We start from the raw sequence: 18,087 nt of genomic DNA on the forward strand, positions 1-18,087 counted from the left end.
TCTCTTGTATCTTTAAATACACTATACATTTTTTCATGTATCGGAAATACAGATACTGATGCATGTCTTGCCAGACATATCACGATACAGATAAAGGATCCCCAAAGAGTATCTAAGATAGTATCTAAATACATGTATCTTCGATACTGCCCAGCACTGCTTTAGTCAACCAGAACTGCAAAGCTGCCATGCTGTCAGGGAAGCATACTTGTCTCGTACCCTAGAGGCCTGGGTTCCATTCCCCTCCAGACCAAAATGTACCACACTTTCTTTCCAAGGCCACCAATTTACTTTGTTTACAGGTACCTCTCCGAGAAAAATTAGATATGAATCCGAGCATTTTTGACATTTTTACTCCTTGCGCCGTATATAATGCTTTTGCATAAAAAAGTACCTACTGTTGATCACTTTTTATGACATTTACTTCAGGGGAAAATCTGCTGTTTCTCCATACCAAGCCATGAAAATATGCATAGCAAAACTAGGAACAGTGGGGGGGGGGGGGGGGGAGGGAAATAAAATATTGTATTACATATTAAATTATAAAATGTTTAACATAAAGAGTCCAGAATATGGCAATAAACAAATGGAAGAAATAAGTGAGGCTGTGTATTACAGTAAAACAACGCCTCAGAAAAATACTATTTCGTTTATTTGCTATACAAGCCATTTCAATTATTTCACTGAACAGTGTAAAGATGGATCCACAGAGCCACAATGCAACAGTAGCAATAAGAAAAAGAAAGGTCTGCAAAAAAGGAAATCGGTGTTTTTTCGCTACGCGCTTCAAGAACTCCCAAAAGCTGTAGACACGAACCAAACAAAGACAAGTATAAAAAGCAGCTTCTTTAATTCACTGAGTAGTCCTGCATGCAGAGCTGCCCTGACAATGCCTCTGGAAACACCATAAGGTGCACACTCTGACACCATGCACGCTATGTACACCATGAGCACAGCCCAGGAGAGTGAAGCTCACAAGAATTTTCACCTACAGACTCAAGCCAGTGCCACCTGTGCGGGCAGCATTCTTCTGTCGGAAGAACTTCTTGCCGAACTCGTACGTGCTGATCATAATGGCACATGCGGGGGCCACCTTTGATACACGTGGCACAATACCAGCAAACAGGCTGCGCAGGCCCTGGGTTTGATAAAGTTCTCTCATCACAGCCAGTGTGCTTGAAGGCTTCTTCTCTGAAGGTACAAAAAAAGAAGACATTGTACTAACTGTTAGTTTCAATGCAAATGATGCATGCTTTTGTTTGAAATGGATGTTGCAGTGATGATGAAACAGTGTGTATATACATTCTCCGCTAAATTTGAGTACTGTGAGCTGTTACTCCACACTCCCACAGGCACGACTATGCTGTTATCATTGTCTTTCTTAGATAGTGTTGGCAAGCAGGTTTAGGTTTTCGCACTTGTTCTAAAACAACTTTCTGTGGGTGCGCGCGCGCACTCACACACACACGCGCACACACACGCACACACACAACACACACACAACACACACACACACACACACACACACACACACACACACACACACACACACACACAGACACACACACACAAAGCAATTTCAATTAGCTTAGCTTGTGTAATGCATTCCAGCTTTGATTTGGAATTTTTTGCTTGAGGGCACTTTCTCTGCAAACAGTGGAGGCCTGTAGTTTGCAGCCGACAGACAGTAGCAAGGTGCAGTATTCCAGTGTAATGTGAGGTGCTGCTCATCTTGCACATGCTACATCTCCACACAAAAGGAAGCACTGTGATATGGAAGCTAGCATAAACAGATGCAGCATTCTAGCGCCCACACAGTTCCCTATGGTCCTGTACTGTGAAGCTCAACAAACTTGAAAAAAGATTAACAGCTCATCTCTCATTTGTTTGCTCCTTTAATGATGTGGGCTGAACCTGGATCCCTATCCATGCAATACATACTAATAGTTCCAACCTGGAAAACACAACTCCCGCCATACAGTGCTATTACTTATTGCCATCAAACGTTTTCTCTCCGACTGTACTAAAGAGTGTGTTACGATAAACGATAAGACAGTGCCTGTTGCTGTTTGATGCAGGGTGCTCACTGCCTCATGAGAACGCTGGACAACCTTATACTGCGTATAGAATCTAGCTGAAGCTAAACTTAGTGATGACATCACGACTTTATTTTCCCATGTTCTGGAGAAAGCTCTTCCTCCCCTCAGCACCATGCAGAAGACGCCTCCACACCATCTTCAGACAAATGTCACCTCACTATGCATATTATTCTTAAAAGTGGTAGGAACTCTGATCTAAGTGCAAGAGCCAAATATCACACAAACTCGAGAAGGCAGAAACAAAGGTATGCACATTAGTTAGCCCTAAATTGATGTGTTTCAATTTGCAAGTGAGGTACATCAGCTCAGATCACATTAATTGGAATGTCGTTCCTCCCTTCATCACTTTCGCTTATACAGTATAATATTGCAGTTTAATGCATCACTGGTCAGATTCCGTTTTTTCTTATCTCAGGCAATGCTCCCTCATCCTCCTTCGATGCCATGTACCTTACTACTTCCACGCCTCCGAATGCCTGATCTTTCACACCACTTTGCTTCACAAGTAACCTAGGTCTCTCACAAACAAGCTGGGCCAGTAAGATGCAGTTTAGGCCATTATGCCACTATGGTGAAGAAAACTGTCTTGTTTCATCATGACCTGGTGACAAAGTCTATGGACCCCAGCTCGCACCCATGGCTCATGTGAAAAATGTCTTCCTTGATTTATTCGTCCATATGTCATCAATGACCAAACTTCTGTCATAAACTATCATGTCGCCCCACATTAGCTGTAACTACGCCTTCACATAGGAAAAATAAATGTCCCAAAATGACGCGGCAACATTGCAATAGTCATTAAGACTGTGCACATACAACACAACCTCACGGTGATACCGTAAAACTTAGAAATTTTGCAGCCGCAACTGTTCACCAATCAGGAACTTTGAGCATATTTATGGCTAAAATTGGTTATTTCGGGCTGGTGCCATAATGCTCATCTGGGCCGCAAAGGCTCCTTGGGTTTCTTTTTTCACCTTTCTGCCTACTTGAAACAGTGTAGTTTGTTTTTTCTATGTGGCACCTCAGCCACAGTGCCATCTGCTGCATGCCAGCACCATTGTCAGTTACTTCTGCTGAATAGTTACTACTGCTGAGGATCGACGGCTGGCCGTCGATCCTCAGCAAGAGCTATCCAAGCAATGAGCGTTGTAAGCCCTCTGTCGCAGCACCGGGTGTGTCTGGTATTCTGGTAAACGCAGGTGAGCTGGGCGTTTTGACGAATGGGTGGAGGCATAAACGTGAGCGGCCTTCAAGACATAGAAACCTGGTGATGCACAGCTCAACCAGACCAACAAAGAGCTAATATTACTGTAACCAAGTGTAAAACATCTAAAACCTTCATTTCTTTACTTTATTTATGACATACTGCAGGCCGTGAGGTCCAAGCAGGAGTGGAATACAAAAATATAACAATGTTAAATTGCAACGTCCAAATTCAAGCAACACGAGCAGTAGGAAATAACTCGTAGCGATACTAACATCAGCCAAACAACATGGTCAATGTCAATAGAATCCACACAGTAAGCCGGCAAAGAGTTCCAATCAGTGATTGGCTGAGGAAAGAAAGAATGCTGAAATAAATTAGTCTTAGCAAAGTACGGGGCAAAAGAACGGTGGTGGGAACGTCTGGGTTGTCTAGTTGTCGACAATGCTACTTACGGTGAGGAATTTAATCCAAGTTTCTGGTTAATTAACGAATATAAACATTTCAAACAAAAAAATTTGTGGCGGGACTGAAGGTTTGGGATTAAATTCGACTGCATTAGTGCTGAGACAGAAACGGTTCGGCTGTAGTGCGAAAAAATGAAGCGGACAACTTTCCTTTGCATTTCCTAAAGTACCTTTACGTTAGTGGTAGTATGTGGGTCCCAGACAATGCACACATATTCCAATTTAGGCCCTATAAAGGTTTTGTATGCTAGTCTTTTAACCTGGATTGGTGTATCCTTTAGTTTATGGCACAACAAGCAAAGTTTACGCAAGGCAGAGGGAGCAAGTATTAATGTGCGTGTTCCAGCTTAAGTTGCTTGCTATTGTCACACCAAGCTACTTATATTCATTTACTTCTGTAATTAGTCCTGAACCCAAAGAAAAAGAATTTAAATGGTTTGAGTTTTCTGGTAACGCGTAGTAGAACTGTCTTTTATAAGTTTAGTTTCATACCCCATCTATTGCTCCACATGAGAATTTCGTTAAGGGCCATGCTTAGTACAACCTGATCACCGGCTGACCAGATCTCATAGAAGATAATGCAGTCATCTGCATAAATGCGGATCTGCACAGGTTTATTAATCACACGGACAATGTCGTTACAGTAGAACAGAAATAGCAGTGGCCCAAGCACACTGCGCCGAGGGACACCAGGTGTGACAGGAAGGGCACAACAATCTTCACCGTTTATAGATACATATTGCGTATGCTGTTTTAAACACGTTGAAACCCAGGCAATAAGAAATTCGGGCAGTTTTATAATCTGAAGTGAAAAAGACAATATGTTCATAATTATGCTGCTGCCAAAAATTTACACTAGCAGCAAAGTAGAATACGCTTGGTTACTGCTATATTAGCTCCGTAACTGTCTGGTTGAGCTCTGTGCCATCAGGTGGCTGCACCCTACAGGCTGCTCACATTAGCACTTCCGCGAACCAAGAAAAATGCCCAGTCCACCTGTATTTACCGGAATGCTGAACACGTTAAAACTCTCTATTGTGGTAGTAATTCTCCGGAGTGAAGTGACGGCCGTAAATACGCAGGTCCTGGTGCCAATCAGATACTGACAGCTCGGTGCCCTGCAGTAACTCCGCTTGCCTGTTGCCTTGCAAAGGGACAGGATGTCCCAGCTTGATGTGTCACCAATCGCTAGAATCGCAGCCCACAACACAACAAGGGCGATTCATGGTGCTCGCAGAAAGGAACCTCGACACCAACACTGACTGCACAGCTCACGTCAGCATGGAGCATGCTGTAACACATCCAGATTACACTTGCTGTGTACTGGAAGTGTTTGAGTGTAGTGATAAATTGTCACTGTGTATTCTTTTTCTGTTACTTTTTTTAAACACACACATTAACCATTCCAACTATTACGAACAATGTGTGTTCGCCATATAGTTGAAAAATTATCGATGATGGAATGTGGGTAGCTAACTGGATAGCTCGCCCCACTGATGTCATGTGCGCCTGCTGCGTAGATGCTGACAGGTCGGCTGAAAACTCAGGAGAATAGCACTGCTGCGATCGGTAGCGATGCACATTTGTAAAATCTTGTAAGAAATTACACTTTACACGGAGCGCATAAATATGTCAATGATCAGAATGTCCTATCCTAACAACTCAGTGTGCTTATACGAAATCGTAAAAATTGTTTCAGGGTCCCTTTAAAGAAGCCCATGTGGTCAAGATTAATCTGGAATCCAGCATTGCGACCTATCTCATAGCCCCAATGTCGCTTTGTGGCTTCAAGCCCATGAATAAATAAACGAAAAATTCCCAGTTGTCATAATGTGGACTTCTGAATTTTTAACACTTTGCACAGGCCTAATCATTCGCAAGTAAAAGTGCAAACAACAGTTTTGTCAGTGCTGCTGACATATCCCAAAGACATGTTTGATGAAAGGTGCAAGTTGATCCCATAGCTTGGCTTTAAAGTTCTCCTGGCTACCTCTGCTGTATCAATGCTTCCATTGCAGGAATCATCTGTTCCTCCACATGAATCTTTGAGAACACTCACATGATTTAAACTTCTCTAGGGGCATTCTCATGCATTAAGTGATGTTGCTGGCTTTTCACTATATCACCTCAACACTTCTCAGAGGCAGCTGCACTGTTCAGCAACAAAATTTGTGACCCTGTGCATTGTGACCCTGTGCATAAGTCCAACCCAAGAAGCCACGGTAACACTCACAAAAGTCTTCATAGTCAGGCTCATGCTTTAAACAAACACCACTTGCTGCCTTTGCCATGTGCAGATTCTCAGCTCATTCACATCGAGGCGTTAAGCAGTGGCAGGATTTCCAAGCCACTCAGCCATGAAAATCAATCTCCTTTTGAAGCAGCCATCATACTGAACATGATTTATTGCCATCATGTAGAGGTGAATAGTTAAGAGAAGCAAGAATCATAGTAAACAATGCCACGAGAATCAACATGAAATGACAGAAACAAATCAAAACAAATTACGTTTTGACTTTAGATGGAGCTTGACATGGATTCAATAGTGCAAATAACATTTTGTCAACATCAGACCACAAAAATGCAGGAATTCAAAGCGAGTGAGTTACTTCAATATAGGTGTACTACTGCCCTGCTATTGCTAACCAAATCCAGTACGGTATATGCTCGTTACAACGGACCTGTGTACAACAGACTTTCGGATATAACGGACCATATTTCAACCTTAGTTTGGTCTGCCTATTTTATGAATGCAACAAAGTTCGCTTTTAACAGACCACGCTACAACGAGCTACCAGCTACAGCGGATGAAATTAGCGGCAATTTCTGTCAAAATCGGGCGTATAAAATGGACTTTTGACGTGTTGGCATGGGCTGGCAACTGACATGCGAGGGTCAGCCGACGATCGCGGCTCAATATCTTGCGCGCGAGGGAGGGAAGAAAGTGGGGCAGAAGCGCGCTGTCTTTCACATGCTAGGCACGGGGGGGCGGGCAAGGGAAAGTGGGGGGGGGGGGTGTCTCTACTCCGGTGGCTGCTGCTAATGACGTGGCTGCGCAGGCGTTGTACCTTGAAAGTGATCTGCGATGTGGACAAAGTGCGCCCAGTGCCGGTAGCTTTGTATGCGCTGTGCTTTCAACCTTTACGTCGTGTTGAAGTGAGAGACAGCACAAAGGTCAATTTGCTCGCTGCTGCTGCCGCTCTTATCTTGCTTAATTTGCTTTGCAATCAACGCTTTGCCTTTCAGGATAAACTGCGACTTTTTTGTTTGTTTTTTACTTTGGATGTTCATCACCCACTCTTTGCAGTAAGGTTTTTAGACACTGCGACAAAAGTTTCGGAATTGAGGCATCTCGGATATTAAGGACTATTACGGATAAAAGGGACATTTTTTGTTGGATTATCAGGGTCCATTGAAATGAGATTAAACTGTATTTGATTATATAGCTAAACCTCAAAAAAATGTACCTGCCTGAAACATATTAACGGCTAAGACGCAGTTTCGATGGACTGCTGACCTAGTATCCATAGCACCTAATGTACTGGCTTACCGGTTAGTCACAGCGGCTCATCGTAGGCCTATCAGCTGAAACATACCATGATCACTTTCTGTTATGTAGAGGCTAAATATAGCACCTCGACTCAGCTTGTAGCTAATGCTGTACTGCACTCCTGAAGATATTATACCTTTATGTACACCTCAGAGTCTGCCTTCAGTGCGGGTGCTGTGATGCATATGCAAAGGTGCGCAGTGTTGAGTACATATAAATTGGCAGTAAGTCTACTGCTGGTCGCAAGCTAGTAATTTCTTCGGCACAAGCACTGAGGATGTGCTGTCTCTCTTGCCTGAAGGCCTAATCCACCCCCTAAGACAAAGCCTGTTCTTCTAACAAGAATGCTTCTGCCTTTACAGCCTATACAGATAAGCATCAGAAATGCATGGAGGTGTGGTGGCAGCCACATCAAAACTGCAGCCACTGGCGAGTGCAGCTATATCGTATATCCTACTGTGATAAGCATCTTCACTTGTTTGCCTGGCAGTGCGTGTGGCAGAGTTCTTAACAGTGTTAGAAGTGTACTGCATAATTTTGTCACCTCTATGATTGGGACTAATCCAAATGTGCACGGCTTACAGAAATGAAAGCAGCTCCCACTTGCTACATTGGCTCGACAAGCTATGAGCTACACTTCTATATCACATGCATGTGCAAGAGTGGCGTGGGTACAAAAACTGCTTACTACACTACACGAATGCTTGAATGAAACACAGGAGCAGTCAGTCGGCCAACAAACATGTGTACAGCAATTGTGCTAGCAAAAGAAACTGTGTGCTTAGTACATGATGTGCACACCAACTACACAGGATGATCGGCACGGCTAGGCAGTGGGTATCCCATTGCAAAGAAGTGCCAGTTCTCACTCTCCAGTAGGTTTTGGTACAAAAACGCACACATGTGCATTGAGAAAAGCTCGACAAGTTGAAGCATTGTCCGCCCTATCACTGTTCTCCTTGCCGAAGTTTCAAACTGCTTATTGCCTGACCTCTATTCACCTCTGCGAAAGAGCTGGAAATGTTTTACACTACTTAGGAAAAACAAAACCTCTCAGTGATTATTTTACACAATGCTTACTGTGGCGTAGCATTTGTTTTGGGGGAAAGTTTTGGCAATGACACACGTGAGGAGACGCAAATTGGTACCCGCCAGTTAGAGCATTTAGTGCCTAGTTATGTTGCATTCCTGCAACATCAAGGTTCTACTTAAAGGAAGGAATGACATACTAGATATAAAAAAATTAACTTGCATAAAATATTTGCCTGAAAAAATTACATGCACTACCTGATTTTCAAAATTCAACAAATTAACTTTTTAATTGATTACTTTTGGGCAGATGCTGCAACCTAAACTAAAGGCTGTCACTGCTCAAGGCGTGTCTATTTAGTAGAAATCATGAGACAAGTACAAAAGTTTTGAGAGATTTGTCTCCAAACTGTACTATGAAATATATTGGCATTCCGAGAGTTTTGTTCAGCTATGCAAGAAAAGCCTCAGGAGAAGCTCACCTTTCAATATTTCCATTTCACCGAGCTCTATCTGCCTGTGAGTCTTGACAACATCAAATGGCAAAGTGACCAAAGCAGCAGCCTGGGGGAAAAGACAGAAGCAAGAACAAAGGTAAGTTAGAATAAAAAATTACATAATGAGTTTGCCCCCACAAGTTGCTCCCACAAAATGCCCACCTTAATGATAGAAAAATACCAAGTTGTGCATTTCTTAGGACTAAGTTTGACAACTTATAACTTTGCTTCAAAATGGCCTAGAACAATTTATAGCTTATGATGCACTATGAACATTCAGAATCGATTCAGTGTGCTGTATGTTACCATGTAAGTTGCTGTTAATTAGCTAATTAGTCCCTAAACAAAGAACATCCTGTTTTGGATATCATAAAGAATATGTATCACAGAAAAAAATTATTTCATTTTCGAGATCAGTTGGTGAAAATACATTAACTGTGCAAATTTTATTCAAATTGCTAAAAAAATAAAAGTTTCTTGAAATGCCTCGTCCCCCTTAAAGGGGCCCTAAAACACTTTTTTACTAGTCATAAGATGGCCTCACTAATTATGGACGTCGTCTCCTGAATCTCATGCAGCAAGAATTTTTTAAATCCTTCAACTTATAAGTGGAGTTATCCCACTGAAATCTGACGTTATCTTTATTTCTGCTTCTAATAGCACGCTGGTGGCTACACAGTGGAGTAGCCTAGAGGGCAACGGCATGCCCAAAGGTTGAGTGTTGCGGCATCGAAAAGGTTCATCTCGACACACTGCGGGGGACAGGTAGACTACACTACGCAGCATGCTGCTGCTATTTCGGAGGCAATGGACACCAGATACAGCTATGCACAATTGCCGTGCGTAGACTGGCCATGCAAAGATGAAAAGCTTTTCAGCCTTTTTGAGGTCGCAGACATATGTGTGTTTAACTTATTGATCTCAAAATCAGTAATTATGTATTACTGGTCTGTATTACATATGCTTTACATATTACTACCATCTATGCTTTCGTCCTGTCCTTTGCACTGCTTTTACCTCCTTCATCACGAACCGACCAGCCCAATTCAGCACACTCCTACTGAGAATGCTTTGCGATCAGGAAATCAACCAATAGCGTTGGTAGGTCCAGCTGCTAGCTATGAGATTGCATGACGACGTGGAAGCAAGAACAAGTGATCTTTCGTTGCTTTTGACGAGCGATTATAAATTTTCTGCTGCATGCAGGGCAGTAATATTTAGCTCACATGTTCACGGCAGCCTCTATGACAGATCGTCAACACTTTCTTACTACGTCAAAAAGTGTTTTAGGGCCCCTTTAAGCCATAATTAGTGCTCATATACCGAAAGAGTGGGGCCTTGGCTCATTGGAATAATAAGGCATTTGCCTAAGTGCAAGTTTGCCAACAATTACCAACGCTCGTACTTCCCCTGGCGGACAAGTGCGAGTTTGCCAACAATTACCAATGCCCGTACTTCCCCCGGCAGACAGTGGTATCATGTATCAGGTCACCAGCACCATAAGGCACTCGCGATGCCTGCAACATCTGCAAGATTGCTCCTCGCTCGCCATCGTTTTGTGATGGTTCGGCGGTCAGGTAGCCAAGGTGTCCAGTACTCTTGCATGGTGAACTGCCACAACAGTGACAAAAACACTTGGGGCCTGCAGCCGGCTTCCTAGTTTTAGCTTCCTGGGTAAAGGGTACGAAAGGGAACGTAGGCAAGCAAGGATAACCGCCGTCCGCAGAATTAGGTAAGTCGGAATGCGAAAGCTTGTCGTTTGCGGCACCGTTACTGCTTCACTTTCTGGCTCAGACACAACATTTGACATGGTTTTAGTGATGCAATGATCACCGCGCGACACACACTGTGCATTCTTGTGTTTATATGACAGCGCATGCTTGATTGCTAACATTTCTGTAGTAGCAAGTTGCAAGTAGCTGAACGCTTTAGCACAGGTGTATGATTAGGTAGCCCAATTCTAAAAAGCATGCGGACAGTACTGCATGGCATCTTGATTCCGTGAGTCGTGTTGCAAGAGTAGGGCAGCAGCGGTTTGAATCGCTTTAACTCTTGGTCGTTCTTTAATACTGGTGCAACACGGGCACTTTCGATTGTGATCAAGCCTGATACGGATAAAAATTTTTGTTCACAGTCAAGAATGGTAGCTGTTGCATGGTCTAACAATCCGGATCAAGTTAGTTGAGCTCACTCAGCATTATGCTGCACACGACAGCCTATGATCGTGATCTACTGGATCTGAATAACGAGAATTTGTGGTCAAAAGTGCCTGGCGTGGAAGCACTCAATTTGGATTTACTTGACAGCACTTCAAAGTGCTCGAGTGACAGAGGTATAAATTCATCATGGGTTTAGAGACCTCAGGGAAGCGATAGTAAAATTGTCTCTCTTGGTACTTGTGAGGCAGCTTCACACGTGAGCTTCCTCACGCTATTTTTTTAGTTTTGAATCCTTTGCTTCCTTCTTTTTTTGTTCTTAATGTGCATCCTCATATCGCATCACATCACGCGACTCGCTGCACCTGCACAAAGCTGCCACTCCTGCTGATGCTCAGCAGTGGCACTCAGAGGAGGTTATGAGCCCTAATGTCCCCTTTACCGTAATTACTTTCTTTTTAATTATTTTCTTTCATGACTTTCGTTGCTTGAACTCAACCCTCGCGTTACATTCAAATAACGGCAAAATTCGCAATTTTAAAAGAAATATCTTAAATTCCACACATTTTAGTGTTATGATGACAACTTGTACCTTTATGTTACGACCCAATCCATAGACAAGTCAACCGATGTCACAACTGGTTTTTTTGTTTGAATCGATGCCATTTTCATTGTACTTGTGAATGGTGTTATGGTTACGGTGCTGCAGTACCCTGTGGCCTTTCACACTTCAACTCCGCTTATTTGTGACATTATGGCGACATACTGCATTCGATATGACGCCCGCTTCGTGAGACAGGTAACTTTAATGGCTGCGAAGGTGGGAAACTCCGCCATGGCTTGGTGGCTCGATGTCAACAATTTGCAGATGGCAGTTTCGCGATATCTGCAAATGACTTCATCACATCATGTCATCTACGAGCTTGTTTGAAATTAAGTACTTGTTAAGAGGCCGCATAACCATTTCATTCGTGGACGGTACCAGGCAACAAGGTCCACAGAGCCCTTCTGAACGGCCTTGCATTCGCAAATTGATGATGTTGAGCCGCCAAGCAGTGAAACTCAGCTCGTCCCGGCAATGAACCTTTCGAAGTATACAGCTGATAGTACTTTTGGCACTAATAAAGAGCTTGGCGCAGCGCTAAAGACACTTGTGAACGTTTTCGGTGCAGAGTCACGCGAAAGTTAACAAAAGTGACACTATTTCCGAAAGGAAACGCTTAAGAACACCACCCAAGGAAAGCTGTCTCCACCTCAGACAATGACAATAAGTGAAAAGAACTTGCTTCCGAATTGCGAGTTCTTGAATAAATGTATCATTTCTTCTTTCATTCATTTCATGTTACATTCCCGGTTTTTATTGTTATTTTACATGACTTGAAAGTAGACCCTGGCGTTACAATCGCAGTCGTGTTACATTTGAGTAAATATGGTAATAATGGACCATCTTTACATGTGAGAGCCTCCTCACTGATCACATGATGCGGATAAATATTTTTCATGTGAAAACGTTACATAAATAGTTATGTGAAAGTGAACAAGCGTGACTTACCGTAAAAACCCATGTATAATACGAGGTTTTTTTTCCTATTATTAGCATCCCAAATTTTCGCCTTGTACTATATGCAGATCCGAACAAAAATTTCAGTCAGAAATTTGGGCTAGAAGTTTTGGTTTCGTTATTGCTGCGTGGCTATGGCTTGACTTCGTTATTCCTGCATGGCTACGGCTTGGTTTTATTATTGCTGCGTGACTACAGCATCGCATTGAAGGACCAAGATGTCCGGACCACAAAAACAGTACTCGGCTGCTTTCAAGAGAAAGGTTATTTTAGCCACACAGGACATCGGCAACAGTGCAGCTGGGGGGCAGTTTGGCGTCAACGAGGGAAGCTTTCGCGGGTGGCGTCGACAGAAGGAAGCCCTTTTCACGTGCAGGGGAACGCGAAGAAGCTCGAAGAGTGGGACATTCCCTGAAATCTAACTCGCCTTGACGGAGTTCGTACGCCAACAGCGAGCTGCGCATCTAGCTGTGAGTGTGAAGCTTATGAAGACAAAAGCTAAGGAGCTTGCAAGAGAGAAAGGGCTACCAAGCTCCGCCTTCAAAGCAAGCAAGCACTGGATTTATCGCTACATGTCCCGTGCTGGATTTTCCTTATGCCGTTGAACTTTGATTTCGCAAAAGCTGCCAGAATCGTTCGAAGAACTGCTTGTGGCTTTCCAGCACCACGTTATTACATTGCATAAATCCAAGAACTTCCAGCTAGGACAAATTGGCAATGCTGACCAAATGCCAGCTTATCTGGACATGCCATTGCCCCTCACCGTGTGCAGAAAGGGCTCTAAACAAGTTTATGTCTGGCCCACTGGCAACGAGAAAACGCGAGTTACCATCATGTTGTCGTGCATGGAAGATGGACGCAAGCGCCCGCGCTATGTCGTCTTCAAGTGCAAGACAGTGTGTAAAAGTGAGGAGCTGCCAAAAAATGTGGTCGTGAGATGCCATGAGAAAGGCTGGATGAACGAGAATCTTGTGCTCGACTGGATAAAGTCCATCTGGTGTAGGCGGCCCGGCACATTGTTGTCGTTCCCGTTCATCCTCGTGCTGGATGCATTTCGTTGCTATTTGGCTGACTCAGTGAAGAGGCTGTTGCGCAAATCCTAAACTGAACTCGTCGTTATGCCGGGTGGGATGACGTTTCAGCTGCAGCCTTTAGATGTTTGCGTGAACAAGCCGTTCAAGGATGCGGTCAAGCAGTGCTACGCAGATTGGATGCGATAAGGTGAGCCTACAATGACGCCGACCGGGCGGCTGAAGCGGGCTTCGCCAGCCACGCTATGCAAGTGGATTGTGGACGCATGGACCAGCATACCAGAGGACCTTGTGCGTCACGCATTCATGAAGTGCAGCATCTCGAACGCGCTCGATGGCACAGAGGATGAGTACCTATGGGAAGATATGTCTGACAAGGAACTATCCGAAGAGAGCGCAGCTGAGGAAGAAAGTGATCGAAGTGCGGAGTGCAAATTAAATAAACGTTTTCTTCGAGTTTTCCTAACTCATATTATACGCGGATAAAACTTTTTTTTTCCATTTCGCCTCCCAAAAATGTCACCTCGTACTATTGCAGGTTTGGGTTATACACAGGTTTTTACGGTACCTGATTCTGCAAACAACAGCTGTGGTGCACACTTGTATCCTTTATTGCACTACCTGCCCGGAAATATGTAGAATTTTACGGGTGGGTGTCAGTCATTCATGTTTTCTAGGCTGCTGTGGCACTGAAAGGCAGGCTTGCGCACAATCTCGCAACCCGTAATCCTGTACACAACATGCTTACACAACTGCACTACCTAGTGACTTTCTCATTTGCTCCCGCGAGTGGCACTGCTCAGTAACATCTTTCGCTCCACCAAGACCAGATTGGGAACTGTATAATCCAGTTTCTACTTATGAGGCATCAGCGATCAGAATGCACCTGCATGTGATACTTGTGCTGCTGTGAACATCTAAAAAACACTACGGAAGAGTTTATCTACACATAACAGCTTTGCATCTGACCATTCAACCTACTGTCAACACTAGCTTTTAGGTGTGTCAGAGTCCCCTTGGCATAAACAAAGAAGTTGTGCGTACTATTTGTACAATTGTTTACTGTTACAGATAGTTGAAAACGAACTGAATGAAGCTGTGAGAAATGTGTAGTGTAGTACTCACAGTCCCTGCAGCCGCACCAGCTGTGAAGCTAAACAAGAAGGTTGGCTGCTCCTGGTTGCATCGCAGCTTCAAGTTTTCATAGCAGGTCCAGTAGAAACCTAGCCGAAAACGCACAACAAGCTGTGAGCATATTATTATGAGCAGGCGGCAAAAGACTTGCCCAATTGTTCAGCACCATAAAATTATACTAAGGCACGAAACCTGCACGAAATATTGTACAAAAATAAAGCAAAGTTGAGCCCCTTCTATAATATTCTTGACCTCTCAACATATAGAAGGGGCTCACTTCATCTTGTTTCACGTATGCAACAATGACAGGGAATAAAGCAGCTGTAGACTGTCGTTACATCAACTCCAGCAAATTAAATTTTAGGTTAATTTGATCCTGACCGGAGGTTCTGCATAGTCTACATAAATTTTTCTATGGGGCGTAACTTATGCACACTTGAATTTCGTTAATTCAAACATGCTTAATTGCAACTTCCGGTTTATTCGAACTGACACTTTGATCTCGTTAAAGTTATGTGTACAGTAAAACCTCATTAAACCGTACCCCTTTAAACGGTAGTTTCATTTTAAAAGCAGTAAAGTCAAATCCCCAACTCAGCGGCCATTAAACACAATGCGTTTTGTATCCGCATAAACCGAACCAGCTTATTGCGTACGTATCGGTTAACACGTAGTGTTTTCACATTTCGTCACGCAAACACGACAGTGCGTCGTCTTTATCGGGCGGCCCAGCAGAACAACAAGCCTCAGAGATCAGAACAGCCTCCAAGCGCCCTGTGCATTTGCGCGTGAAGCCACATCAACATCAACATCATTTCGGTGCCGTGGCAGAGAGCCAAGACAGCATTGTGGCGTCGTGCAAACAAGGACTCGTGTCGTACCAAAACTCGGATAAAAGAAGACGCCGGGTGCTCAGAAGAGAATAAAGATTAGACATTGTTCATGCTATCGAACGTGACACGAAGTCGGCGCTTGCATGCGACAGGGATCTACTGTTGACCACGGGGTGTGGCATTTGGAATGCAAAGCAGTTCCTCGGCAACACTGCTGCGACCCTGAAGAGATGTTGGCTACAATGTTTGACTTTTCACCATCGTTGCCTCTGTTGTTGCCAAGTGTAGCCTAGCGACAGTGGCCCTGCAGTGGCAGAAGCTGCACGTTACGTCAGCCTCATGAATGCAATCGTCGCGACGAGAACAGCATCCCACTATGAGAAAGGTGCCCCGCGACTTCTGCAGCGCTACCGCCTGCGTGCACGGAGAACATGCAATGCCAACGAGGAATCTGCCATGCGAGTGTTTGCCGAGAAAAGGGGGCTGGCTGAAAAGCTGGTTCGCGGTGTCAGCAAGTTTGAGGTCGCTGTCGTCGCTGCCAGGCAGCCGCGGCATCAAATGAAAATAATGCATAAATAACACACAAAAATAAATAACACACAAATAACACACAAAAATAACAAATAAAATGCAGCAACAGAACTATTCCTTTTGTAGCGAAGAGAGACGCTAGTGGGTTCAGCGCTACTGGCTCTAAACGGTAGTGGGTCGAGCGCTCCTGCTCAGCAACGGCTCTCGTGCTTGGAAGCTGTGACTGCCCTGCCCGTCGACGTTGCGCGGCTCCGAGCTCTGCCTAATAAACACCTTTAGACTTTACGCAATTTCCTTTTCTTATTCCTCAGTGGCAGCGTTACACACCAAATACAAATAAGACCTCCCAGTCATTTAACTGATTGACCCCAATGTAGCCAGGCATCACCAATCATGCTGCGTGTGATAGTGTCAAAAACAAGCTGCTCACGGTGCAAATTGGTGGTGTTGGGTTGCAACCCACTCCATTTGCAAAATGAATGCATTTTGGCCTGTCATGCCATAACGCCCGAATGCAAAGCTTACATCAAATAAAGAGAGCTTGATGTGGCTAAGACAGTTCTAGGAACTCATTTCTTTCCATGTACATAGCCTCCAGATGGCTGGCTAGTAAAGCTCAACATTCCCCCTCTAACTCGTGGTCATTTCAAAAGCAGCACATGACGTGCGCGAGAAAAGCTAAGGGGTGGTTTGGTAGCGGATGACATGCAGAATCCACCTTTGCACCGTTCATGCACGCGCTGGTGTTTGGTGCTGCGCTGAGCGTGAGTCACAGGCTTGCCTGTTACTGCTAACAGTACACCCACCTGTATATAGATATCAAGATATACAGTACGGTCCACTCTTATTAATCTTAACTCGTGCCAACACCGATTACAGCTCAGTTCTAGTATATGAAGGTGAGGAAAATATTTTTATCAATAGAACTTTTGCTCAATAAAATCAAGTACTTTCTTTCCTCTGAAACTAATGAATTAGTGAAGTTCTGTTGTACTGTATAACAATGATGTTGTGTCTAAAAGTGAACCCTTGTTTTACGACAATCTTTTATTTATTGCATAGAAAGCTTTGCTTTCCTGTTTTACTCCAAAATACAGAAGGGCTATCTCAACGTTATGGCAGGTGGGTTATTGGTGTGACAGACGAAAGCACCGTGCACCACATGATGCGATCACCACTCCACATGGATGGTAAAGAGCAGATACCACCTGCGCTGTTTCAAGGTCAGGTTCAGCATGAGTTGCCACCTGCCAAAGATTCCAAAATCTGGAGGGACATGCCAGATTACTAGCCAGCCTTCTTGCAGCCAAGCAGAGAAAAAATCCAGAAAAAACTTGGACAATTATCAATGATGCAATGAGACAGGGAAACGTGAATCACAGTTTTCGGGAAATAACTGTGATCAATGCAAAGGTGTCGGACATCCTTTGAACTGAGTGTTTCAATAAACACTTCGCAAACATGATGGAATCATCAGACAATGTGGTCAGCGGCATTGCTGTTAAGAGATGTATGCATAGCATTTTTCATGAGCCAATTGACGATGCTGAAATTAGTCGTACATTTTTGAGCTTAAAAAACAGCAATGCTGTTGATGCAGACGGCATTCAAATCAGACCTATAAAATGTGTAATTGATGTCATCAAAGTCCATCTTGCATTTGTGTTTAAATTTGTTCTGGAATCTGGCCATTTTCCAACAGCTATGAAGAAAGCAAGGGTGTCAGTTATTTTCAAAGGTGGTAACCGAAATGACCTAGGGAACTATAGGCCTAGTATTTCAATTTTATCTGCATTTTCTAAGGGGTTAAATAAGCTGATTACTGCTCGTATTAAAGATTTCTTTGCGAAGCATGACATTCTGTCTGATTGTCAACACGGATTCCGCTTGAGCAGGTCAAGCGAAACAGCTTTGTTACGTTAAAAAGCTCTAATAATTAATAACACTGAGGCAGGAAAACTAACATTCAGTATTTTTATTGATGATAGCAAT

General features: G+C 43.7%; 1 protein-coding gene across 1 annotated transcript in view; it reads right to left on the reverse strand.

The window, feature by feature from the left end:
- Positions 1 to 633: 633 nt before the first annotated feature.
- The window catches only part of LOC142582852 (mitochondrial glutathione transporter SLC25A40-like), a 39,685-nt gene continuing 22,231 nt past the window's right edge, over positions 634 to 18,087 (reverse strand). Inside the window, exons 7-9 of the mRNA XM_075692934.1 lie at positions 14,723 to 14,820; positions 8,835 to 8,916; positions 634 to 1,191 (exon numbers count right to left, since the gene is read on the reverse strand). Of these exons, the coding sequence (XP_075549049.1) occupies positions 989 to 1,191; positions 8,835 to 8,916; positions 14,723 to 14,820 (383 nt within the window). The 3' untranslated portion in view covers positions 634 to 988. The remainder of the gene's footprint in view (positions 1,192 to 8,834; positions 8,917 to 14,722; positions 14,821 to 18,087) is intronic.

The sequence above is a fragment of the Dermacentor variabilis genome, chromosome 5 (genome assembly GCF_050947875.1).
Source record: "Dermacentor variabilis isolate Ectoservices chromosome 5, ASM5094787v1, whole genome shotgun sequence".
Classification (NCBI taxonomy): Eukaryota; Metazoa; Arthropoda; class Arachnida; order Ixodida; family Ixodidae; genus Dermacentor; species Dermacentor variabilis.